Source organism: Cetorhinus maximus, chromosome 9, assembly GCF_964194155.1.
Source record: "Cetorhinus maximus chromosome 9, sCetMax3.hap1.1, whole genome shotgun sequence".
Taxonomy (NCBI): Eukaryota; Metazoa; Chordata; class Chondrichthyes; order Lamniformes; family Cetorhinidae; genus Cetorhinus; species Cetorhinus maximus.
Window position 1 is genome coordinate 5,625,578 of NC_135887.1, and position 25,498 is coordinate 5,651,075.

Consider the following 25,498-nt stretch of genomic DNA (forward strand, 5'->3'; position numbering starts at 1 on the left):
GATGAGGGGAGCAATGGCACGGGAGCTAAATTTGCAGATGACACAAAGATAGCTAGGAAAGTATGTTGTGAAGAGGACATAAGGAGGTTGCAAACAGATGTAGATAGGTTGAGTGAATGGGCAAAAATCTGGCAAATTAAGTTTAATGTGGGAAAATGTGAAGTTGTTCACTTTGGCAGGAAAAATAAAAAAGCAGAACATTACTTAGATGGAGAACGGCTGCATAATTATGAGGTGCAGAGGGATCTAGGTGTTCCAGTATGAGTCACAAAAAGTTAGAATGCAGGTAAAGCAGGTAATTAAAGCGATTAATGGAATGCTATCCTTTATTACAAGAGGAATTGGACATAAAAGGAAGGATGTTATGCTTCAGTTATACAGGGCATTGGTGAGACCACACCTGGAATACTGTGTGCAGTTTTGATCCCCTTATTTAAGGAAGGATGTAAATGCATTGGAGGCAGTTCAGAGGAGCTTTACTAGACTGATACCTGGGATGAGCGGGTTGTCTTATGAGGAGAGGTTGGACAGACTGGGCTTGTTTGCACTGGAGTTTAGAAGAGTGAGGGGTGATTTGATTGAAGTAAAGAAGATCCTGAATAGGTCTTGACAAGGTGGACGTGGAAAGGAAGTTTCCTCTTGTGGGTGAGTCCAGAAATAGAGGACACCGTTTTAATATTAGGAGTCACCCTTTTAGAACAGAGATGAGGAGAATATCTTTCTCTCAGAGGGTTGTGCGACTTTGGAACTTTCTGCCTCAGAAGGCGGTGGAGGCGGGGTCAGTGAATGTTTTTAAGGCAGAGGTAGATAGATTCTTGTTAGGCAAGGGAATCTAGGGTTATCGGGGGTAGGTGGGAATGTGGAATTTGAAACACAAGCAGGTCAACCATGATCTTATTGAATGGCGGAGCAGGCTCAAAGGGTCGAATGGCCTACTCCTGTTCCTATTCCTTATGTTGTGTTCTTATGCATAAGATGGGATGGGGCAGAATGGGACAGTGAATGTCAAAGTACTATTGACTTTTTTTCAATCTCATCATTGAGTTGGGTCTCAGCGGGATCTATTTATTCTAGGGGAAGATTAGAAATAGGAAGGAGGCTGGAAATGTGTCCCCGCCACTTGAGCCTTTGGGAAGAACCTGTCACATTTACTTAGCCAATAAACAGACTCTGTAAACCAGTAAATGAAGCAGGAGGTGCCTGGGCCATACTCAATTTTCGACTGATAACTTCCTATGATGTCCAATTATGGATCGCACTCAGAATTTTGAACTTCAGAATTAATTAGTCTTAATCCTTATGTAGCTTTCCTGCAGCAGAAACAAAGGGCCACTCATGACATACCTAAAAAAAATTTTTGTCCATTTCCTGTATATAAACAGAAATCAGACAGTGTAAACCAGGGGGTGAATAATGGCCTCCACTCCACCACCACCTATTTTGTGGTCCCGCTAAAGTTGAATTTTGCCCCAGCTTATTGCTTTCTGTTGGAATAGGTGCACAAGACCTCCAATTTGCTGAGTTGCAATACCTGGACTTTCTCTGCAATGAGCCGATCCAGCCAGCCAGTATCAATGCTGTTCTGCTGGAAACTTTCCGTTTCCAGTAACCTGATAAGGTATTCCACGGTTGTTCTGAAATCACCACGAATTGATAGCTCCTTCAATGCCACCACCATATTCCTGCAGAGTCAGAAGTAAAAAGTTGGAAAGAGAAGAAAACGCCATCATGGAACAAAATAAAGCTTTTTTGTTTGTGTCTGGTTGGCAGTGACTCCAGAATTCAGTCAAAGAGCAAAGTATAATATATACTCATATCCGACAGCACCTTCCAAACCCGTGACTTCTACCACCTGGAAGGACAAGGGCAGCAGATACATGGGAACACCACCACATTCAAGCTCCCCTCCAAGCCGAATATCATCCTGACTTGGACTGTATCACCGTTCCTTCACTGTTGCTGGGTCAAAATCTTGGAACTCCCTTCTTAACAGCATTGTGGGTGGACTGCAGCAGTTCAAGAAGGCAGCTCACCACCACTCTCTCAAGGGCAATTAAGGGTGGGCAATAATAGCCAGGGACGCCCAGATCCCATGAATGAATACATTTTAAAAACCCAATGCATATGTAGTGAGAGCTCTATTCTGCTGTCTCTAGACTGTTGACTTCAGGCATCAGCCAAGCCACGTAATTCATACAGCAGTTATTCAGATCCACAAACCCTAATTACTTTCATTGGAATTCATTAACCTGGACTCTCCAAATCAGAGAAGCCATCATTCAGGTTATATGATGTCAAGTAGCTGCTGTAGTTGCTATAAATATAATAAAATAACTTCATGTATGGAAGTAAATTACAAAATACACCTTTAGAATGGAAACTGCTTTATAAAACTTGTAACTATTGTTATGTAGATGTGTTATATAAAATAGTACACTATAATATAATATAATTGGATGGGCATACATACGTATTGAACTTTTTGATATGCAAAGGAAACTGGCTACAGCAGTTACTATGTTGCATTTGCGGAGGACACAAGCTGCTTTTATGAAGACATCGAGTCTGTGGAGCTCCCTGATGGGTCATGCGGTCCAGCTCTTGCATGAAAAAAATACTGGATTTTGATAGTCAGAGAGAGATCGCCACAGGGGTAACAGTCTTCGCCCATCTCTCTTTCTTCAGAAACCTTTCTTGTCAAAGCTGAGCTGCTTGCGATTTGAAAAACCCACTAGAAGACCTCATTGCTGCAAACCGAGAGTTCTTAAAGGAAATTCCAAATCTACCAACCACAACTGCAGACTGACTGCTCTACTGTGGAAAGGGACCCTTCAGCTGTAAACAAGCCTCTGGACAATCCGTGATATATTTTTCTGACTTTACTTGTTATTTGGTCAAGTTGTTAAGCTCTGATACTCTGGAGAGTTATATCCCTTTTTGAGCAAGTTTGCAGGGGGCGGGGCAGATTTTGTACATGCGTGCTTTGTTTTTGCATTCGTGGATAGCTGGACATATTTGTACATTTTAAACATTTTGTTAATAATTTCTGCATCTATGCCTGAGTGCGTTTTAGCAGGAAAAATGTTTACTTAACTTAAGGAAACTGGCTGACTCATTTCTCGCACCGAGCTATACACAGTTAAATATTTACATTGAATTGGCAATTTCACCTCCCTGGTAAATTCAAAATCTGTTATAACCAACTCAGGAGTGGGAAAGAGAGAAGAGTTAGTTCAACCCTGCTGACCTAGTAGTAATGCTATATATGCTTTCTTTCTCAATCCTGTTTCTCTCTAACCCTATCTTACTTTCTCATTCGCTCTCATTTAGCTGTCAGTTCGCAAGGCTCAGTCATGGTTACAGTTTCAACCCCATTCTGGGAAAAGCAGGTAGATCTCCTAGAATCCTGCCCAGCACTGGTCCCTCAACCAATGCCATAAACAGATTCTCTAATTATACATCTCAGTTGTTGGTTATAGAAATTTGCTGATTCCAAAAGTAATTGGAATCATGTCAAGCAATGGAGCACTAAAGTTCCAAACCATAGAGCAGGCAGCTTTGGGCTCCCAAGGTGTTTGGTTCCCAAACTGCAAATCTCCCAATTGGGATGTGTTGGACATGGCAAGGATGTACAGAGAAAGGGGAGAAGAATCAGACATGGCTGTTCAGTGATGGCGTTCATTTACTCCCTGTTATCAAAGAGGCAGGAGTGGAGGTGAGGAAGCAGATTACATACCTACCGATCCTTTCAAAAACAGAAAAGTGAACCCAGTCTGGCTGAAGAATGGAAATTATCAAGAAAAAAAAGATTGGACAAGACCTCAGAGAAGGTGACTGTCAGACATAATTTTGTACACTGACAAAGGTTTTAGTGAAAAAATGGTCAGGCAAAATACTAACGAGATGGCCTCTTCTCTGTTTTCCCCCCAGGAGAAGCAGTGTCCAAACTGAGAGTCCGCAAACTCATGGAGGCCTCCCGCTGCTGCCACACTGAAGTAACCCCAGACGTTTTTACTGCTGCGGAAGTTCAGCTCCTGCACAGTACCGGAGCTTGGCTTGAATCCCTGTCAGACAGAATACAAGAACACCTGAAAACGAGTCACACAGCTACAGTGGGATACACAAATACATTAGTCTCTGGTTTATCGCATCTGGCTACAGTGTACGCATTTATACGTTACATGACTTATAATTGAATAACTAGTCGAAGTCCTGGAACTCCCTTCCTAACAGCACTGTGGGTGTACCTACACCACATGGACTACAACAGTTCAAAGCAGCTCACCACCACCTTCTCAAGGGCAACTAGGGATGGGCAATAAATGCTGGCCCAGCCAACAAAGCCCACATCCCGTGAATGATTAATAAAAAAGTTGTGTTTATGTTCAAGCATTTTTGAAGCCATCTGTATTCTTTAACATCCACGAGCCTGATATTAATGTAGGTACTCATGGCTTGGAGCTGTGCAATGTAAGCCAGAGTTTATTGAAATATTACATAGTGACCCAAAACATTTGCAGTGTTCAGCAATCTGCACACTGACAATTGGAAGATGGGCATTTGTACAGTACTGTCTACCTTGCCCTAGTTAAAAAAAGGTAACATTACAGGGCAGAGGCAATGTACATTCATATTTCAGCCTGGTCACAGCAATGAAGGGGAAAATTCAAGTTAAAAAGACAATGTAATATGGGACAGCTGTTGTAATGGTCTACAACCCAAGTAAGTTCAAAAAGAGTGTCTGGTGTGATAGCGATTACAATACTGGTTTGCTGTATAGCCACAGCACCGACCGTAACAAATTACTTCAAGCCAGTCACCATGAGTTTTATATTTCAGCCCGATCGGTAGTGCAGCATCTGTCCACAGAGGAATGGAGGAGAGATGGGAAAACAAGGGAAGAACTAAAACAGGATTTTACCCTGGTACATTGGCACTTATTGTCACATAGACTACAATTGCTAATCAAGGAATAAATGACCCGCAATTGTTCTGATGACAATTCTGTAACCCATGTCCATTATAGAAAATTGCAAAATTAAACATTTCATTTTACCTCATCTGGATTCTCGCTGGTGATACGAGCAGCTATCACATGACCACGTGGGCAAGGTGCGTTTGCTGAATTTTCAAAATCAATTGGTGAATCTCCCCATGGGGCAACTCCATACAACATCCGAATGTCCTTGATTCTGTGCAGAGGGATTCCCATAGCAATCTGGGGGAAAATGAAGGAGCAGAAACACATAAATCAGTTGAAGCAAATTTAGCACAACTTGTTTTAAGAGGGAGAGACAGAGGCAGGCAGGGGGGAAAAAAAGGAGAGAGATTACAAATGTAACAGATAAATAGTATGCGATAATCCCACAGAATTCCTAAAGCGATGTGGCTAATACACAGAACTCACCTGCAACTGTGCAGAAGGCAAGTTTACATCCGCAACCATTTCAGTACAGGGATGTTCCACTTGAAGCCTGGGGTTTAACTCCAGGAAGTAAAAGCTTCCATCTTGACTGTATAGATACTCCACTGTGCCTGCACTTGCATAGCCCACCATTTTTGCCAGCTTCACTGCACACTGGAAAACAAAACTTTAGCAATTAGCAAGTTAACAAGTAAAGTGCTAACTGGTTTGCCAACAAGCGATGATGCACAACAGGGAACAGAACTAAAACAATTTCATACCCCATGAATGATCTGTGATGAGCTCTATGGGAACTCTTTTTTTAAGCTGAAAGACCAAGGTGAGTGGTCAAGGTGCAGGATACCAAAGTTGTAAGGAATGAGAGAGAAAGTGATTAACCAGATGTAATTATGTGATACTAAACTTGAATTATACAAAGTTGCAGATTATATTAGACATTGAAAAGTACAGTAATGGTTGTCATAGGTTTGATGTCTGATAAAGAATGCGTTAAAATAGAAAATAATGTGTAATCATTATTTATACCAAATACCTAACTGTTACAATAAGGATTGAGAAAAATTCAAAATATTTTTTGCTATCTCTATAGTTTATAAGTACCAATGATTTCAAGGACGCAATGCTGATAGTTTCTTTTTAAAAACCCCATGATTATTCTTTCAGATGAAACCTGAGCAGCAAGAAGACGACCAAATCTGGACCACCTGGATTCTACAGTGGTACTGGTGTAGCTTACATTGTTTCTTCACTTTACATCCTTCAACTTAATATAGAAAGGCTGAAACACACTTGCTATTAGTCATACATAGTAAAGAATAAATTAAATTTCCTGATCCATTTTGATATCCCAGGCACATGCATCATATCAACTTTAATGGAAGTACTTTCTGATTTCAGTTAAAGTGATGTAAAGGCGACTATAATATTGGCAATGCACTGGCAGTGTAAGTAGGCCTTGGCAGTAGATTTCAGTCTAACTCAACCATTTTCAGGGAGTTTTCACATTATATTCACTGTAGTAAGCTAACAAGGTCAAGGCACCGTTTTGTACTAACATTGGGCTAAAGAAGCCATTTGTATTCTGTGCTTTATAATCAATCACATGTATTAATCAAGAGCAACTGTATAATTAGTAACCAGCCAGAAACAGATGATTAAATAAGTAGCAAGCCTCAATGCATAATTTAAGAAGTAGTAATTAATCAAGTAGTTATTAAGGCTGGGTAATATTCTAATGTTTGAAGTTTAAAATCTTAATTTGCTGCTGTAAGCTTTGTCTGTGGAAAAAAGGGAGCAGCCAGATACCACAGGGCACAAATCTTCATTTGTCCTTGGCTGTTTCAGGTACGTGTCAGGAGAATGAATGAAGACTTGCATAAATTCAGATAAAAGAAAGATCATGAACTGTATTAATGTTCCATTCCATGGAGCATTGTACATAAATGGCTAAATCCAATAAAATTAACCCAGTAACAACAAATGACCAAAAGGCCCGATTTGATATGATGTAAAGCTAATTCGAGGGTTAAAAGTGGGTTTGAGAGCCATCTTGTTGCTGCAAGTTCAACTATAGGCGTGGAGGTACTGAGCGCTCCCTGGGACAGGATATTGAAGTTGTGAAAGCCGTCATATAATTTTGTAATTACGCCTTTTTCCTTTTAGAAATAAACTTCTTTTAAAGTTTACTATCCAGAGTCCTGCTTTTGCCTTAATTGATTAAAGTCTTGTCAGAACTAAAGTGAATCTGTCGAATTACGGACGGCAAGGTCAGGTAACATAAATCTCTGTCAAAGTTAACAGCAGGAGCAGAGAGTCAGTTTTGGTAGCAGCCGCACCAGAGTCAAAAAGTTGTGGATTCAAGTCCCATTCTAGGGACCTGACCTCAAAATCCAGAATGACACCTCGGTGCAGTAATGAGGGAGTGCTGCACTGTCTTTCAGATGTGATGGTAAACCAAGGTCTCGTCTGCCCTCTCAGGTGGACGTAAAAGATTAGAATGTTAAGAACAGTGAATGCTGTTTGAGGGAGGGAATTGGCAAGGCATTAAAATCAATGCTGGCATAAATATAAGACTTGAAACAGCAGGTTCAAAAATGGTTGGTATATTAAATTTTATATTCACATAGTCACTAGAATGATGTAGTACAGCTCCTTTAAACAGCACGGCCTCAAAATTCCATACACTGCAAACCAGTGTGCTGTGTCAATATCACACCCAGCACTGCCATCCAGAACTAAGTCCGTTGTCGTTTGCACAGTCAGCAGGAGAGCGCCTCATCTGTATGGAACAGCCGGGCACAAGTGCTATTTCAGGTGCATCTTCGGCACTTGTCTGTTCCATGCGCCTGCAAATGCAGGCACCCGTCTGCCCATGGAATGTGTCACCCAGACCCTCTTCAATCCTGGCCACTGCTCTAATCAGCCCCCTGAGCAAGAGAGCCAATCCAGAAAGCCAAATGTTTACTCAAGGTTCAGGTTACTTGCCTGGCTTTGACTCCACCAGTGGGCCCAGGTGGAGGCACTTCACTCAGTGGACTCGTCTCCGTTACAAAGCTGGTCTCCTTATCAGGAAGCCGCCAGCCCTAACCCATCATTTGCCCTGTAAGGGGCATGCAGGACTTCTGCTCCCTGTAAGGATTGTTGGAAACTCCCAGAAATTGCAGAGAACCAACTTTAGTGTTCCAGGAAATTCAGGGACCAGAGCTTTAAAAGCCCTTCAGCATGATATTACTCAGTTGCATATTCCTTTTGAAAAGTAATTCATTCCAATAGATATCTCAGTGGTACAGACAAGACCTTCTGTGCTCACCTTCTCCATGTTGTCAAACACTAATGAGGTAGCAATCGTTGCAGGGGCTTCCTCGATAATCTTTTGATGTCGACGCTGAACTGAGCAATCACGGCCAAATAGGGAAATTGCATTGCCATAATGATCAGCAAGAATTTGGACTTCAAGGTGGCGTGCATGTTTGGCGAGCCTCATCACAAAAATTGGAGAGCCAGGGACCTCTGTTTGTACCTGAAATAAAAAGAGAAATGCCAATCTTCTCCTGAAAACAACACCTCCAAAAAGAACTGGAATCATCGCTCAAATACTTTTCTATCAAAATGGAAATTTGATGTTGCCCTTTTCATTTTCAAGCTAAACCTTTAGTTGAGCTGTGCAAGAAATGCATCTGAAAGGACTGAACAAAACGGCAGATTCACATCTACCATCTCCCTATACCAAATCTCAGCCAGACCATCAGAAGAAACCATACCTGGAGCATTTTCGTATATCTCCCAAATACCATTTTAAGAAAGGGCAAAATTGTTCCTTGGATAGGTGAATGGGGAGGGTGGTAAAAGGATGAGTGCTAAACAAAAATAATATTGTTTGGTGGGTGGTGGAGGGGGGGTGGGGGCGTTGTCACTGGATCAGTTGCTCACTGTGCCACGTCATTGATATTTGTGCATGGTAACAAAGGCACAGAAGAGATTCAGTCCTGGGCTGTCCTCGGGTTCCTTCTAGCAAAAGAATTAGACATGACACTGAGACCTGTGCATAGGTTGCCTTTCCATTCTCAGCATAGTTGGTATATGGCCCAGGGAGATATTCAAGAGAAGTTAGATGCTATAGGGCTATAGGAGTGGGGAGGGGTGACTGTAAGCTTCTATGGACAGATCAACTTGATGGTCCTCCCTCTTCTATATTCATATTTTTGTACCTCTCCACAACTATAAGAGACTTAGTCTCAAGTAAGTGACTGTTTGTTTAAAAAAAAGCTTAAAAATAGCTTCAGCCAAATTAATGCAAGAAATTCTATTGCACAAGATAAACAGATTGATGTATACATGTCCTCAAAGCTGAGAGTTGATCAGTAATTCTGCTGTTCCCATGTTCAAACAGACATAATCACATCCACGACAGGGGACAATATAGTTCAAGAACAAAAGCACAATGGTTTAAAAGCAATCTTAAGAAATTTTCAGATTTTCGTTGATCGTTTTGCCCCTCCTCCCCTGCAGCCCACAGTGAAGGAACCACCTGAAGATAAACAGGTTTAATCCCTTCTGGCGCTGTGCTAATTAATGTTCATGATTTTCAGTGGCGTGCGGGCTGACTTAATTCGGCGGGAAGGGAAATTGCAATTTCCCGATGGCAGGTTGAGATGAAGAGATAGAGTTAGCGGCGTATCAAGCATTTCGCCAGCCTTAGCAAGTGCCTAGTAATAAACTTGTATGCTATGAATACTCAAGAGCGTAAAACTTTTAAAAATTATGCCCTACCTTCAAAAAAGGTCAGCTGTTTTCCTTGTTTAACTCTATGGCACAAAAGGAGGGAAACAGGAGAATAGACTCCTGCATGGAGGCTCAGGACCAACAAGTGTGAGTCAGGGGTGACAGGGTTTTGGAGTGGGGTTGGAGACATGGAGGGGTAAAGTGGGAAGGACTTGGTGTCCTGGGTGTAGTCAAGGTAAGAAAATGAGTGGCCTAAAGGTTGGTGTCAGCACCGTTCAAATGTGTGTCCATATCAGGGTGTTGGCTGGCAGAGTCCTTACAGGGCTTTGAGTTCACCTACAACATTTCAATTAACCCCAATGAGATTGCTCTCTGACAATTTCCTTTACAATGCATAGGAGGGTGGGACCAGCAGAGCCTGCAAGTTCAGCCACATCCCACAATAGTGGCAAGTACAACACAGGGCACTAACACGAACATTCAATAAACAGTGAACAAAGAAAAAACACAACAGTTTCTTCCACGATGAAGGATCTGTCCCTAACTCCCCTGTTACCATCATTGCTTGCCAACTATGAAGCAACGATGCCAGTATATTTACTCTCTAAGCTAGTCTCAACAAATAACAACGTTGCACATCAAGTGAAAGCAATGGAATGCGAAATATTTAAAAGTGAAATTTAATTTTGATAAACGCCCGTGCCACCTTTGTGCTCTCAAGCCTGGTGTTAACGGCAACGTAGTTGATCAGGAAAGTCGTGGCCGTGATGTAGAGCCTCCCTGTTTGACCAGGAGACTCTTTAATTGGCTGGCCGTAGATGCAGCATAGTCAGCTGACGGCAGATTTCACCAATGAAAAGCCTCTCCGCTGCTAAATCAAAAGATATTTTGCATGCACACCGCTGGCACTTTTAATCATAATCACGTGAGAAAGAGCAGAGAAAGTGGAAGTTCCAGTTACAACGTCAGGAATTAGATGCTGTTCACAAAATCCCAGCCTGGAATTTTAAATGGATGAATTAACCAGTGCACTATCAGAACAAAGTAAATTCCAAAGTGTCCAGCAAAGCGGGTTTGGATATTCAGTGAAACAGAATAGCTGGATATCACAGCTTGTTTCAACTCACAAGGAAACCCAATGTCAACTTTAAAGGAGACTCATCCCTTTTCCATTGTCTGGTATCTGTGCTTTCAGCAGCACAACAATAAATGCATCTTTTTAAGCTGGTGCTGCATCAGGACTTTAAAGACACCCTCCAGATAATGGGAGTCAGAACCCATATTACCAGCACAGTATTATTCAACAGGCAACAGAATCCACCTTTTGTGTGTTTATCGTACTGCAATATCTGAATCACCCACCTGTCTGAAAAGATTTGGAAAATCCTCAGCAGTATTCACTTTTCTTATCCCTTTTCCACCTCCTCCTTCAGAGGCTTTGATCATCACTGGGTAACCGATATCTTCTGCAGCCTGACACATGCAATAAAAGGTACAAAGATTAAAGATAAAATTCTATGAAATATACCAATCCAGAGCCACCCAATACACTCCATACAAATTTAGACCTGGTGAAATAATTGTTGGTAAAACTAGGAAAACATGAGGTAAGTTTACTGGAACAGAGCTGCAGCACTTATCCCCCTATTTCCGGTGCCAGTCTAATACTAAGCACTGAGTTCTGTCTAGTCCAGTGCCTGGACAAATGAATCACTGTTAGAAGACATTTCAGACCCAAATACTCAGGATTCCACTCTGCCATAGTAAGAATCTGAAATTTGTCTGTGGGAAGAGGTGTTTATGTTCCAGAGGTTTCCAGGGAAATTTGTCAGGAAGTTTAAATTTGACAAATAGGACCCCACATCAGTATAGGTTTATCATTGGCATCCGTTATAGGGAGGGGCAGAGTGATGGAAAAGCACTGAGCTCAAGGTCATGACCCAGGTCAGGAAATAGTGTGAGCCTCAATTCAGTTAAGGAAAAGTACAGTATGCCTGCATCTTGTTGGCATTTGACACATTTTCATGCTTTGGAGCTGAGAGGAGCAGGAAATCCAGTAGGCGACGCTATTCTGCTGGTCCTGCCTCGACGCACACCAGGTCTCCGCAGTCTGGACAGAACTCATGTCCAGCATACTCCTGTAGAAATTCCCTGGCTTTCACCTTTAGAGTAGGAAACTGGCATTACAGGCCCATTCCCCAGCCTCAGGTGTGGTAGCGGCCCCAAGTAAGTTAAGGGTTTTCCTGTATAGAATAAACCAGTCCAGGTGGCATGCCACCCACAGCTCTTAGATTTGGAGCATTTGGTACTTGTCCATGGCTGTGCTATTCTTCCTCATAGTAAAGCCTATTATTTACAGTCGGAAAGGGATCCATCTTCATTAATGCAGTACCATCACTACATAACATCAACAGCATTTAAACTGAGGACACTTATAGGCCAAAAGGACCACCTGAACACTTGTAGCCCAAGTTTAACACAAAGCTGAATTTACACACCATGCTGTGCTAAATGTGAGACTACCATCTTTTTTACTCTGTTTCGCTCCTGCAGACAGAATACAACCTTGACTCCACAAGTTTAGCACTAGCACAAAGCTAAAATTACTTTCCAGGCACTAAATTTGCTGTGTAAACATATCTATACACACCGTTACCTTTAGGACCCTCAATGATCAAGTAGGAAGGGAAGAAACATACCTTTCATAGAACAAAATTGCAATATTGTAGAGGGACAGACACAATGACAACTTGTATTTATATAACATCATTAACTTGATAAAGTTTCCCAAGTCCCTTCACAGGAGTGTACAGAAGTGTTAGCAAACAAAATTTGACAGTCACATAAGGAGGTATTAGAGCAGTTGCCAAAAAACTTGGTCAAAGGGGCAGGCTTCAAAGTAGTGTCTTAAAGGAGGAGAGGCTTAGGAATGAAATTACAGAGCTCAGGGCCAAAGCAACTGAAGGCATGGCCACCAATGGTAGAACAATTAACATTAGGAATGTTCAAGAGGTCAGAATTGAAGCAGCACAGATATCTCAGAAGGCTAGAGGAAATTGCAGGGATAGGGAGGGCCATGGTAAGATTTGAAAACAAAGATGAAATTGTTAACATATCGAGGCATTGCATAAGTGGGAGCCCATAGGTGATGGATGAACAGGACTTGGTGCAAGTTAGGACACAAGCAACAGAGTTTTGGGTGACCTCAGTTCATGGAGGGCAGAATGTGGGAGGCTAACCAAGATTGCATTGGAATAGTCAAGTTTAGAGGTAACAAAGGCATGGATGAGGGTTCAGCAGCAGATGAGCTGAGGCAGAGGCAGTCGGGCGATGTTACAGAGGTGGAAGCAGGTTGTCCTAGCGATGGTGCAGATCTGTGGCAGGTGGCAGATCTGTGGCAAGTGAACAGCTTCAGGCAGTTGTCAGGGAGAGGATGGAGTTGGTAGCTAGAGAACGGATTATGTGGCAGCCACCTAAGACAATGACTTTGGTCTTCTCAATATTTAGCTGTACTGTGTGACAGCAAACAATCTGACAACTTAAAAGACATTGGAGGGGCTTAAGGGAAGTGGTGATGAGGTCGAGCTGGGTGTACATACAGAAACTGCTGCTGTGTTTTCCGATCATGTCGCCAAGGGGCAGCAAGTAAAGAAATAGGATGGGGAAAAAGGATAGATCCTTGGGGGACACTAGAGTTAACTGTGTGGGGTCAGGAAGAAGTCATTGCAGGCGATTCTCTGGCTATGACTGGATAGATGAAAAAGGAAGTCGGCGAATGCAGTCCCACCCAACTGGATAATAGTGAAGAGGCATGGTGTGGGAAACCATGTTAAAGGCTCCAGACAAGTCAAGAAGGACATGGAGGGATAACTTATCTTTATTACAATGACATAGGATATAATTTGTGACTTTGATAAAGAGCTATTTTGGCACTGTGGCAGTGTGGAAACCTGATTGGAGGGATTCAAACATGGAATTCCAGGAAAGATTGACATGGATTTGGGAGGCAACAGCACATTCAAGAACTAAGGATGGAGGAACCAAGGATTTTGGTTTTTTTTTTTGAGGACACAGGTGATGACAGCAGATTTGAAGGAGAGGGGGAAAAGTACCGGAAGAGGTAAAACTGTTAACAATATCAACTAACATGGGGGCCAGGAAAGAAAATTGGGGGTTAGCACATTAGGGGAATAAGGTTGAGGGAGCAGGAAGTGGTTCTCAGACAAGATGAGCTCGGCCTGAGGCGAGATAGGAAAGTAAGTGGAAAAAGATAAAAGTTCAGGGATGGGGGCGGGACAGTGGTGAGGAACAATACCTTCAAGGACACTGGGACTGGTGGACTGGAGGAAGAGAGAGAAGTGGCAGAGACAGCTGACCAGATGGTCTCAAAGCAGAGTTCACAGGGTCAGCGCTGGGTGCATTAAGTTGGATGGGAAGAAGTTGGCTAGATTAACCCTTAGCAGGCATGATGAGCATGAAGTTTGGCAAGAGAGTAGAATGGGACGGTTGGGATCACTGCTGTAAGCAAGCAGCAAAAAACTCTTTGATGCTGTCCTTCAGAGAATTTCAAGAGAGGCACAGAGGGAAGCTGTAGGCTGAGGGAGGGAGTTAAGCCTGGAATGGCGGCAGGAGTGTAGGAAGGTTGAGGAGTACTGAAGGGTTGGGGTAGGAATCTGGGAAGGTGGTGTACCCATAAGAAGAGAAATAAAAGAAAGCATGAAGACAGGAGAGGAATCTAGGTGGGGTAAGGAGAAGAGAAATCGAAAAAGGGGGAAAGAAACAGAAATAGCAGTAACGAGCTCAGGTTCAGAACAGCAGCCAAAAGGCTAAAGTGAATGGTCATAGTGAAAACTTCAGCTACATAGGCCTGGTTACTAGTAAATATTAGGATCATATATCCTGGTAGCAAATGACGAGTAGGAAGGAGACAATAAGAGGGAATCCAGAATTAGTCAGCGGTTCATTGCCGCAATGAAATTGATGTAGGTAAAGTGGAATCAGCAGAGTGCATCTGTTTTCCAGGGGGGTGCGGGTAGCGGGGTGTTTAATTTTATGAAGAAAGGTTGAACAGCCTGGGCCTCTGACCATTGGAGTTTAGAAGAATGACAGGTGATCTTATTCAGACTTATAAAATCCTGAGGGAACTTGACAAGGTGGATGCTGAAAGGTTCCCCTTGTGGGCGAGACTAGAACTAGGGGATACAGTTTAAAAATAAGGGGTCTCCCAATTAAGACTGAGGTGAGGAGAATTTTTTTCTCTAAGAGGGTTGAGAGTCTTTCCCCAAAGAGCTGTGGGGGCGGGGGTCATTGAATATTTTTAAGGCAAAAATAGATACATTCTTGACTAACAATGGAGTCAAAGGGTGTTGGGGGTAGGCAGGAATGTGGAATTGGGGTCACAAGATCAGATCAGCCATGATCTTACTGAATGGTGGAGCAGGCTCAAGGGGCCAAATGGCCTACTCCTGTTCCGGGATGTGAATGTTTGTACGTTCTATCAGCCAGCAGCTCTCACTCGACAAGAACACTCCCAAATTCTGGCTGCTTATTTGGAGTCTTCAAAGCTATTAAAACATTCAGCATTGATTGAAACTTTAAGTGAGACTGGTGAAGGTGCTAATTCCACGCTTCTCCAGCACTTTCCCCTCCTTTGAGCATCTCACTTTGTTTCACCCCTCTCACCTTTCATTTAGAATCCTCATGCTTACTTCCCCCACTCAGGTAGCAAAAAAGCTTTCACTGCTTTCCTCCCACAGCTGAGCAACTTCGCATTTGATTTCAGCCTACATCTAAATGACACTCACTGCTGGTGCTTTGAAATTCTGGTGCCACATAACATAAAAGCAGGATAGAAATTAGCAAGCAATTGCAATATGAAACCAAACTTGACAGGCTTTTGACTCTCGGTGCCAGGGACGGAATCTATGCGCTGCCGCCACCAATTCTCGCCAGTGGTCTCAGGTGGGAATATAAGATTTCACAGAAATTATGCTGTTTGTGGGACTGTATTGTGTACAAAATGCTGCTCTCTTACTTTGTATCAGTGACTGCACTTCAAAAGTATTTTACTAGTTGGGAACTGCTTTGGGACACTCTAAAAGCATGATGCAGACTGCATAAATGCAAGTTCTTATTCTTTGCATTCTTGGTTGCTTTTACATTGGCCACTGTGCCAGCTTCTCCACTTATTGAGACATTACCACAGACATCAAAGGCAGTAGGTGAACATTTAAAAGGACTGTTTTTCCCCCTCACCTTCATACCACTCTCCACATCTGCGATGCAGCCTTTCTCATACAGCTCAGAAGGAACGCTCACAATTAGTTTCCGTGGTTCAGTTTCTGTCCATTCAATAGTCAGCCCTATAAACAAAAGTTAACCAACTGAATTGCACTTTCATATACCAAGAAAATATATGATTTGGATCTGGTGACAGGTTAGGAGTGGGAGGAGAGAGAATAGAGCTAGAGGGGTTGGGTAGGGAATACAGGAGAAATACACAGTCTTCCGATCAGTTGGCATTAACAGCTTTCACTTTGCATGAAGAGGTTTCACGTATATGTTCTTCGAATATGGCAACACAGTGGAGCAGCAACACGTAGGGCTAATTGGCGAAAGTAGATGTTTGATGGCCCACTCCGCTGAACTTTCCATCCACGTCCTGCTGATAAGAGGTGGCAGCAGGTGGAAACTGAATGGAGGGGCAATCGGAAGGGAGTCTCCACCAGGCCACACTCCTGTCCCTCTTGATGGTCAGTCAACAGCAGCATTGGGAACAGCACCCTGGCTGCTTCAACCCCTCAAACCCATGTTGCCCCCTAGTTGTTGTATATAAAATGGCTAGGAGAGCTAACATACTCTCTGCAATATCAAATGTGTATAAGAAACTTGTGTAAACTTTTAAATAATTACAGCAGCTAAAGATAAGTTTGGTCCTATGAATATTACATAAATGCCCTACCCTGGAACATTATAACAATTTTCTCCTGAAAGGATCAAACTCTCTTTTCCTCCCATACGCCTGGTCACTTCATCCAGCTTTCATTCCTCTAAAACTTATCTCTAGCAATGATTTTTGCATGACCCAAAGGAACCATGGAGTGGAAAAGAATCAGGTGGCGGGTGGGGGGGGGGGTGGGGGGTGGGTGGGGTGGGGGGGGGGGGGGGGGGGGTGTGTGTGTGTGTGTGTGTGTGTGAGTGAGGCAGTAAAAGATACAGGAGACAACTCATCAGATCAAAACTTAAGTGGATTCTATTATAAATCAACAGATTTTGCACACATATACTATACTTCAGAGTATAGGGGTTGTTTCTAAGAAGACTATACATAAGGCTTTTAACAAAAATTTCATTTCTTCTTTCCCTTTGCTTCATACATTCGTCACCAATTATTCTTTTTACACTTCATTTCGCTCCCATTCTTGAACTGCAATAACATCCTGTCACTGCCACTTGGCCAAACCCTCAACCTTTCATCAAGTTCATTTTTTGAATTCCCAATGGCAGCACTGTGCAAAGAAAAAAATTGCAGCATTATTCCAAAGGACCTATTTCTTCATGTTTTATAATCACAGAGTGGTTTCGCTTCAAGAAACGAATTCCGCTTCAAACTTTACCCAAAGTAGCCCTGCATGACCACAACGGCAGACGGTTCATTAAGACAACCACCAGTGCATTTCAAACTGATGTGTTTTTTTTTAGGTTTTACCTTCAGTTACCACTATTTTCACTCCTTTTTTCCTTAAAATACTTCGCTTACTAGGGAGGGATACATAGGTGCCTACACCCCTCAACTACCTCACTGAAGTGAGGTCAGATAACAAATGTTGGTAGACACAACTTAGTTGTATACATTGTGGCCAAAGTAGAGACTCAGCTGCTGCCTCATCTTTAAAAGATTCATGCAGATCAGAAATTGAGCCTGCTATCTTCTGGTCTGTATGACATAAGTCACAATACAGGCTTGACAATCAAAAACCTATCATAAATTGATTTGCCACAGAAGTCTGTTGTTCCCCATCTTTCACAATAACAGAAAGGTTCCCCATCCAGTTATCGGAGTTAAAGTCAGGAAAACATTGCTTGTTTACTGAGATCACTGACTTACCACTGCCACTCCAGGGGAGAGTGGGGATTCCTGCAGTCTGTGCTACAATAGATGAGGCAATTTTATCACCCAGCGCCCACATAGCTAGACTTGGAGGACCTGAAGAGGAGAAAAAGCAAGCACTTTGAACAAAATCTCAGTTCAAATTATACAGCACCAGAAGGTGATTCAGTGATATCTCTAAAGAGCCCCTTTACTCAAGCAGTGAAGTACACTAAAGCTTATTGATAGCAAATGAAAGATATGTTAAGACTTCATACTGATTACAGTAGGGGCCAAGGGCAATGCAAGGAATACCATACTGTATTAATGAAAGGGATATTTTATACCAAACTTGCTTTATGCGGTTGACTAGTGATGGAGCCAAAGGCAATGCCAAGTGTATAGACTACTGTAGTGAGAGTTACAGAAATATACCCTTGATTTAGCAGTAAGACATTAATGAAATGTTGTACTGACAGTGACATTAATAATACAAGGGCCCAGTCTAAGAGTAACTGAAACGTACAATGATATGTGGTCAGTACGGGAAATTAAAAATCAAGAAAGACTCGCATTTTACGACCACCTGATGTCTCAAAGCACTTTATAGCCAATGAAGTATTTTTTGAAACATAGAGCATCAAGTGTTGAGCATCACTGTTGTAATGTAGAAAATGTGGCAGCCAACATGCACACAGCAGACTCTCACAAACAGAAATGGGATAATGACCAGATAAATCTGTTTCTGTGATGCTGATTGAGGGATGAATATTGGCCAGGACAATTCCCTTGCTCTTCTTCAAAATAGTGTCATGGGATCTCTTACATCCACCTGAGCAGGCAGATGGGGCCTCCGTTTAATGTCTCATATGAAAGAAGGCATCTCCAACAAGGTTGCACTCCTTAAATACTGCACTGGGATGTCAGACTTGACTTTTGTGCTCAAGTCCTGGTTTGGGATTGAACTCAGAACCTTGCGACTCAGAGGCGAGATTGGTATCAACTGAGCTACAAATGATAGTTCTAACACTCTATATAGTAAAAGCAAAATACTGTGTATGCTGGAAATTGGAAATAAAAACAGAAAATGCCAGAAAAATTCAGCACGTCTGGTAGCATCTGTGGAGAAAGAAACGGAGTTAACGTTTCGAGTCCAATGTGACCCTTCTTCAGAACTAAACAGAGGTAGAAATGCAATGTGTTTTATGCTGTAGAGAAATTGGGGAGGGGCAGGTGGAGCAAAATAGAAGATCGGGGTAGGTTAGAGGGCGGGGGAGATTAAATGACAAAGATGTCATGGAACACAAAACAAAGGGAGGGGTAATGATAGCATTAAAGACTAAAGAAAGTATTAGCGAGACTAAAGAGTTGTAACACTCTTGCCTCTGTATCAGAAGTTTGCAGGTTCATGTCCCACTCTGGAACTTCAGCATGTAATATAGGTTGCCAATTCAATGCAATAAGAACAGTGAGTTCCATTGTTGGAGGTGCCTGTTTGAGTGGACGCCAAAGGCACCATGGCACTTTCTTGAAAAAGAGCACGGAGCTTTGTTGTTCTGCCAACTTTCATTCCTTAACCAAAACAAGTTAACTGGTCATTTACAGTTGTGGGATCTTCTTTGCAAATTTACAGCCATATTTACTTGCAAATAACATTGGCTGCAAAACACTTGACACCCTGAGGACTCAATAGGTGCTATACAAGTGTAAGTTCTTTCCTTCTTTTTATGTCCCTTAACAAATGACTTGAGGCTGAGACAGTTCCACTTGGTCAGAACAAATATTTCTTACCCATGAAAGCAATGCCATGTTTGTGAAGAAGTTCCGGCAGTTTGGGATTTTCAGAGGCATGGCCCCAGCCTGCCCATACCGCCTGTAAATGGAAGAGATAACACATGTATCTGTATGCATTCTTTTTACATCATTGACTATATATAATTTTTTATAAAGAACCAAGATGGAAACAACTGGTAGCTGCAGGGATAAACCACTAGCTTCCCAATGACAGATCTACACAGGGTGTTGAATGCCATCCACTTATGGCTGGCCTTACTAGTTACAAGTTTGCCAGTTTTCAGCAGGGTTGCTAATGTCACTGACCCATCATTTCAGAAGCATCAGTACCACGTGGCAGAACTCACACCTCCCCATCAGAGTGGTTTATATGGCCTTGTCCAATACTGCAACCCAGTTAAAGAAGAAAATGAGGGAGCGGGAGAGGAAGGAAAAAAATGGAACAGTAAGTGATATTGAAAACAATTCTAACAGAATCATCTCTCAGTTGATTATAACATTAAAAATTACAGCACCAGGAATTAGGAGTTCGACTATTTTAAAGAGGAAAGACTTTGCATGTTAGAAGATAAGAAAGGTTTGCTTAAGATTAGCGTTAGCAAGAAGTGTTATTTTTCCTCACAGTACCTGGACTGGGATCCGCTTTGCAATGTCCAGTATCAGCTCAACATTTGCATAGTTATTGTTATTTGGTCCTCCGGGTACAGGAACATAGTGGTCTGCCATTTTAATGTATTCTGCAAAGCAAAAGCATTTCAGATCACAAGTTTGAAGGAACATTCAAAGATCAGAGGCACAAAGTCAGTACCTGAATTCACCATAATGTGTTACAGCTGCCAAAAGAACAGTATTAGATAAGGGAAGTGGCCTAGAAGTAATGTGAACAACAACCAAGTCTTTTAAAAACGAGTGTTGATCGGTTCTTCTCATTTTTGCAGCACTTCACCATGTAGGACTTCTGAGATGAGCAGCAGCCTGCCACCCTGGTCACTATTATGAACTGACTGACCATCCTCTCTCCCCAGCCTGTCCACAACGATCCCCCCCCCTTCCTCTGACTGTTGCTAGGTGTATAGTTGCACGGGTACCATTCCACTACCAATTTCCCAACTGGCCATTCTTTGTGAGAGCCAAAGCAGTGAAGCTCACTAACTTCCACACGGACATTTTTTCAACAGAGGTCAGCTAATAGCAGGCAGGAGTAGAATCCCAAGCTGATATTGTTGATAGGTAGATAGGGTGAGATGATGAAAATAAAGTGGGAGGAGGCTTGTGTGGAACATAAACACAGACCATTTGGGCCAAATAACCCGTTTCTGTGCTGTGAATTCTATGTAATTTTCTTTCTCTTTCCCCTATCCAACTCCATTAACCATTCCACTTAAAACAGTTGTACAATCAGCACAGGCCAGGAATTAAACCTGGATGTCTCTCATCCGTGTGGCTCAGCACGTTTGCCTACCAAATCACGCAAGGTCATTTGTCACTGCTCTAATATTGGCCTGCTAAACAAACGGAAACCACAGAAGCAGCACAACAAAAACTGTAACTAGTGCTTTGAACTAAAGGGCTTTGCTGTACCCTAAACCTGAAATCGCAGACCCCATTATGCAGAGATGTCCTTGGTTCCAGATTGCTAAAGGCATTCCTGCTTTCATTGCAACAGCTATTTTTGTTGGCAGTCTGTGACAAAACTTATAGTTCAGAGTAGACGAAGCCCTCTGTGTCATACAACAGGTAAATAACCATCAAGTTGTGCTCATTCAACAGCAACTTCTTAGATTATTCCAATGCTCTCTTGGCTGGCCTCTCACCTTGCATCTTCTATAAACCTGACCTAATGCAAAACTCTGCTGGCAGAATCCTAACAGACCAAGGTCTGTGCGCCCATTGCCCGTGTTCACTGAAGTACACTGGCTCCAGGTCTGGCAACACTTCCATTTGAAAATTCTCACCGCGTTTTAAAGTCCTTCCAATATCTCACCCCTTTTAATCTCTGTAAACTCCTTCAGCTCTACAATCCTCAGACTGTGCTCCTTCATTTCTGACCCCTTGCACTTCCCCTGATTTTCTGTGCTCCACCAATTGTGGCCATGCCTTCAGCTGCATGGGCATTAAGTTTTAGAATTCCTTCCCAAAACTCGCTCTCTTCCTTTAAGATAAAACCTTACCCTTTAACTCATCCTAACATCTCCTTCGGGGAAGGCTTGGTGTCAAATGCTCCTTTTTAATAATGCTCCTGTGGAGCGCCTTGGGGTGTTTTATTATGTTAGAGGTGTCATATAAATGTGTGTTGTTGTTGTTGTAGATAACTGACCTGCATTAGCTTTCAAGTCTTCTGGAGTTACCATAACAACAAATCGTATTGCACGCTCATTCCTAAACATCTCATAAGACCAGCGTCGTATGGACCTCATGCACTTCACTGCTGCAATCCCATTGTTGGCAATCAGAACCTGTTGGGCAAAGTCCAGAAAGTGATCCAGCTAAAATTGAACTAAACGAAGATTATAAAGGATAAAGTTAGACACCAAAGATTCAATATTTCAGGAAGGGCATTGGTCCTGGAAGTTGGAATATTATCTTGAGGAATTTTGGCTGTTTAGAGATGTTATTTGTGTATAATCACTTTTCTATGGAAATATATAAGAGACTACAAATGTGTGAGAAAGGATGGTTAGATGGGCTTATTGGTTTTTGCTTTCCACATGCCCTTAAATCATGGGACGCACACCACCCAATCACTTTTATTTCACCATATCTAAAAAAAGCCCATCTTTGAAATATCTTCTTTTCAAAATAGGCATTGCTTTCTTCTCATTGGTCTATTTAACATGGCAACAACAGCAAAGAATAGAATCACAGAATGATAGCAGCGCACAAGGCGGCCGTTCAGCTTGTCAAGTCCATACCGGCTTTCTGCAAGCACAATTTAGTCAGTCCCACTCTCAGGTCCTCTCCCTGTAGCCCTGCAACGTTTTTCTCTTCAGTTGAGATAATTATCTCTTCAGATAATTATCCGATTCCTTTTGAAAGCCACAGCTGAATCTGCCTCCATTGCCCTGGCAGGCAGTGCGTTCCAAATCTAAACCACTCACTGTGTTAAAAAGGTTTTTTTTCTCATGTATGTCGCCTTTAGCTCTTTTGCCAATCATTTTAAACCCTTCTGCCAATGGGGACAGTTTTTCTCTAATCCGGTCTAGATCCCTCATGGTTTTGAACACCTCTATCAAAATCTCCTCTCAACCTCCTCTTCTCCAGCTTCTCCAATCTATCCAGGTAACTGAAGTTCCTCATTCCTGAAATCATTCTCCTGCATGTTTTCTGCACCCTCTTTAAAGCCTTGGCATTCTTCCTAAAAGTGCAGGGCCCAGAATTGGGCACAATGCTCCAGGTGAGGCCTAACCGGTGTTTTATAAAGATTCACCATAACTTTCTTGTTTTTTTGTACTCTGCATCTATTTACAAAGCCTTGGAATCGACATTTTTTTTAAACCACTTTCTCATCTTACCCTGCTACCTTCAGTGAATTTTGCACATATACCCCAAGTGCCTCTGTTTCTACACCAAACTGTAGTCTTTATTTTATATTACCTCTCCTCAGTCTTCCTACCAAAATGGATCACTTCACACTTCTCTGCATTAAATGTCATCTGCCACATGTCTGCCCATTCCACCAGCCTGTCTATGTCCTCTTCAAATCTATCACTATCTGCCTCGCAGTTCAAAATACTTACAAATTTTGCATCATCTGTAACTTTTGAAATTGTGGCCTGTATACCCAAGCCTAGATCATTAATATATAAAAAAACATCAGTGGCCCCAGTACCAATCACTGCATACCTTCCTCCAGTCCGAAAAACAACCGTTCATAACCACACTCTGTTTCGCAACACTCAGCCAAATTTGATTAGTAAAAGGGTTTCTTGGAGCTGTTTCTGCAATTTGACAAGAGTATAATGCCTGGCCAAAGAGAAAAAAGCCAAGCCAGCCTCTTCCAGCTGAAGTGAAAGATATTTGCTTACCTTTTCAATAACTTTATTGCCCCCAAATCGAGTTACAAACTCAGCTGGTGAGGCAACAGTGAAATCTCTCTGTAATTCAAACTTCTTCCTGTCCCTTCCTTGTCTCATCAAGTGCAGCCCTGACATGCTTGGCCTGTGGAGATAAGGAGCAATTTTCAAGAACCAGTTTGTTTAGTAGATTGGTTGGCACCTTTGGCTACTACGGCTGAGACTGTAACTTAATTTGAAAGAAACTGGTAAATATTTAAAAAGGTAGAATTTATCAAGTGTCAGCAAAAGGTCAGAAAGCTGGGGCTAGAAGTGATAGCTCCAGTTCAGAAAGTTGCGTTGACACAATAGGCAGAATGGACGTGATCTGTGTTTCTAAGAACTCTACAGGTCTGGGAGGTGAGGCCTCCACTGGAAGTGCACGTGTGGACATTAAGTTAGGGCACCTGGGCTGGAAGGTGACCCTAGGTGGAGCAACCTGTCAACACTCACCATGAAGACTCACACATGAATAATGGTTAATTTGAACAGATGCTGGAGGGTAGCTTCAATGCCAGCAAGACATCTGCAACTACAGCAGTCAGGAGGGTGCGGGAAAATTACCTGATCCATGGCTTTATGCCCAGATAGCAACAAGTCAACAATGCAGGAATATGCAAAAAGCAAATGGTTTGAGGATATTTCTTAAACAAGTGACAGTGGAATTCAGTTATATCTTGCCCCATATGTATTTAATTGGATTGGATGGATTCCCCAATATTACAACCCTGACTTCGAGCCTTTCCTTTGTTCAATCACTCCGCAAATAGTTGTTCTGCAAAACGTCTAAACAAATTGCAGCAAAAAGCAATTTTACAGATTAACATCTTTGTAAGAAAGCAATTTGAAAATTACAAAGAAAAATATTGGTTCAAACAGAATTTTCCTTGTAACAGTTACTGTACCTATGCAAATATTAAAATTGTAGTGAATATTTCCCCTCCTGAATATACTGAGTGTTGTCTGCCGGGGCCTCACCCAGGTTATCACTCTTAATGCAACAGCCTAGACAATGACTCAACACGTACTATTCAACTAGGAGTGCATCGCGAATGAGTCCAATCGCTGGTTCCACACATGTGTGCTTTCCAGGTCTGTTTGTATTAAACTGAAGAATGCTAGGTGACTGTACTCTTGGAGAGACAATAATAAGGGATCAAGCAAAAAAAGAAGCTGCATCTTGGAAATAAGACACTGACTCACCCCTTCATGGTAATGTGGCTAACATAATCACCTAGTATGGTATTGCAAAACAGAAAAGAGCCAGATACAACCACTGCTCCGTGTTAAGTTAATTGATCTCAGTGTCGCAGCAAGGGTGTCGCAATCAACTTAAATAGCCTTAAGCTAAGAAGAGGAAATATAAATCAGTGAAGACTGCCGTTCCTAATTGCTACTTGGTGATCTTGACTGGAAAGTGCCTGCTTGGCAGGCATCGTATCAACAGGAATATTGGCCTCAAGTGATATGCCTTCTGCAGTCAAATAGCTTACTGACATTTCCTACTTGGGTTCCTACATGAAGTACAGCCACTTGATGAAGATCCCATGGACCGTCCTCCAACAGGAGATCAGTGCCATCAGGAGTGGAGAAAGACACAGTTTGATCAATTGATAAATTAATGATTGATTGAGAGGCACTGCACCCTTGGTACTTTGTAGACTGCGTGCTGCAGAGATCTAACATACTGAGGACTCAGCCCCACTTTCTGGTAAACTTAAAATTGACAGTAATAGTCACACAATTTCTTGCAAGGATTAGAACTTCTCATTAGGCAGCAGGCAGACTTGCACATCACATTTTTATTTCATAATATCACCTCCTACTAACCTCCGCAGCAAGTAGTATATCATTCTCTGGCTCTCATCTCCAGAATCCTCCATGATTACTGAGGCTACCACTCAGTTGAAAAATTGT

General features: G+C 42.3%; 1 protein-coding gene across 2 annotated transcripts in view; it reads right to left on the bottom strand.

The window, feature by feature from the left end:
* Nucleotides 1–25,498, bottom strand: part of acaca (acetyl-CoA carboxylase alpha) — a 295,703-nt gene that overhangs the window by 246,906 nt on the left and 23,299 nt on the right. For both annotated transcript variants that reach the window (XM_078547966.1, XM_078547965.1), the window contains exons 3-14: nucleotides 23,555–23,687; nucleotides 21,847–21,985; nucleotides 20,157–20,266; nucleotides 19,527–19,608; nucleotides 17,754–17,852; nucleotides 15,902–16,008; nucleotides 11,009–11,119; nucleotides 8,235–8,444; nucleotides 5,408–5,578; nucleotides 5,057–5,218; nucleotides 3,901–4,064; nucleotides 1,532–1,682 (exon numbers count right to left, since the gene is read on the bottom strand). In XM_078547966.1, coding sequence (XP_078404092.1) covers nucleotides 1,532–1,682; nucleotides 3,901–4,064; nucleotides 5,057–5,218; nucleotides 5,408–5,578; nucleotides 8,235–8,444; nucleotides 11,009–11,119; nucleotides 15,902–16,008; nucleotides 17,754–17,852; nucleotides 19,527–19,608; nucleotides 20,157–20,266; nucleotides 21,847–21,985; nucleotides 23,555–23,687 — 1,639 coding nt within the window. The remainder of the gene's footprint in view (nucleotides 1–1,531; nucleotides 1,683–3,900; nucleotides 4,065–5,056; nucleotides 5,219–5,407; nucleotides 5,579–8,234; nucleotides 8,445–11,008; nucleotides 11,120–15,901; nucleotides 16,009–17,753; nucleotides 17,853–19,526; nucleotides 19,609–20,156; nucleotides 20,267–21,846; nucleotides 21,986–23,554; nucleotides 23,688–25,498) is intronic.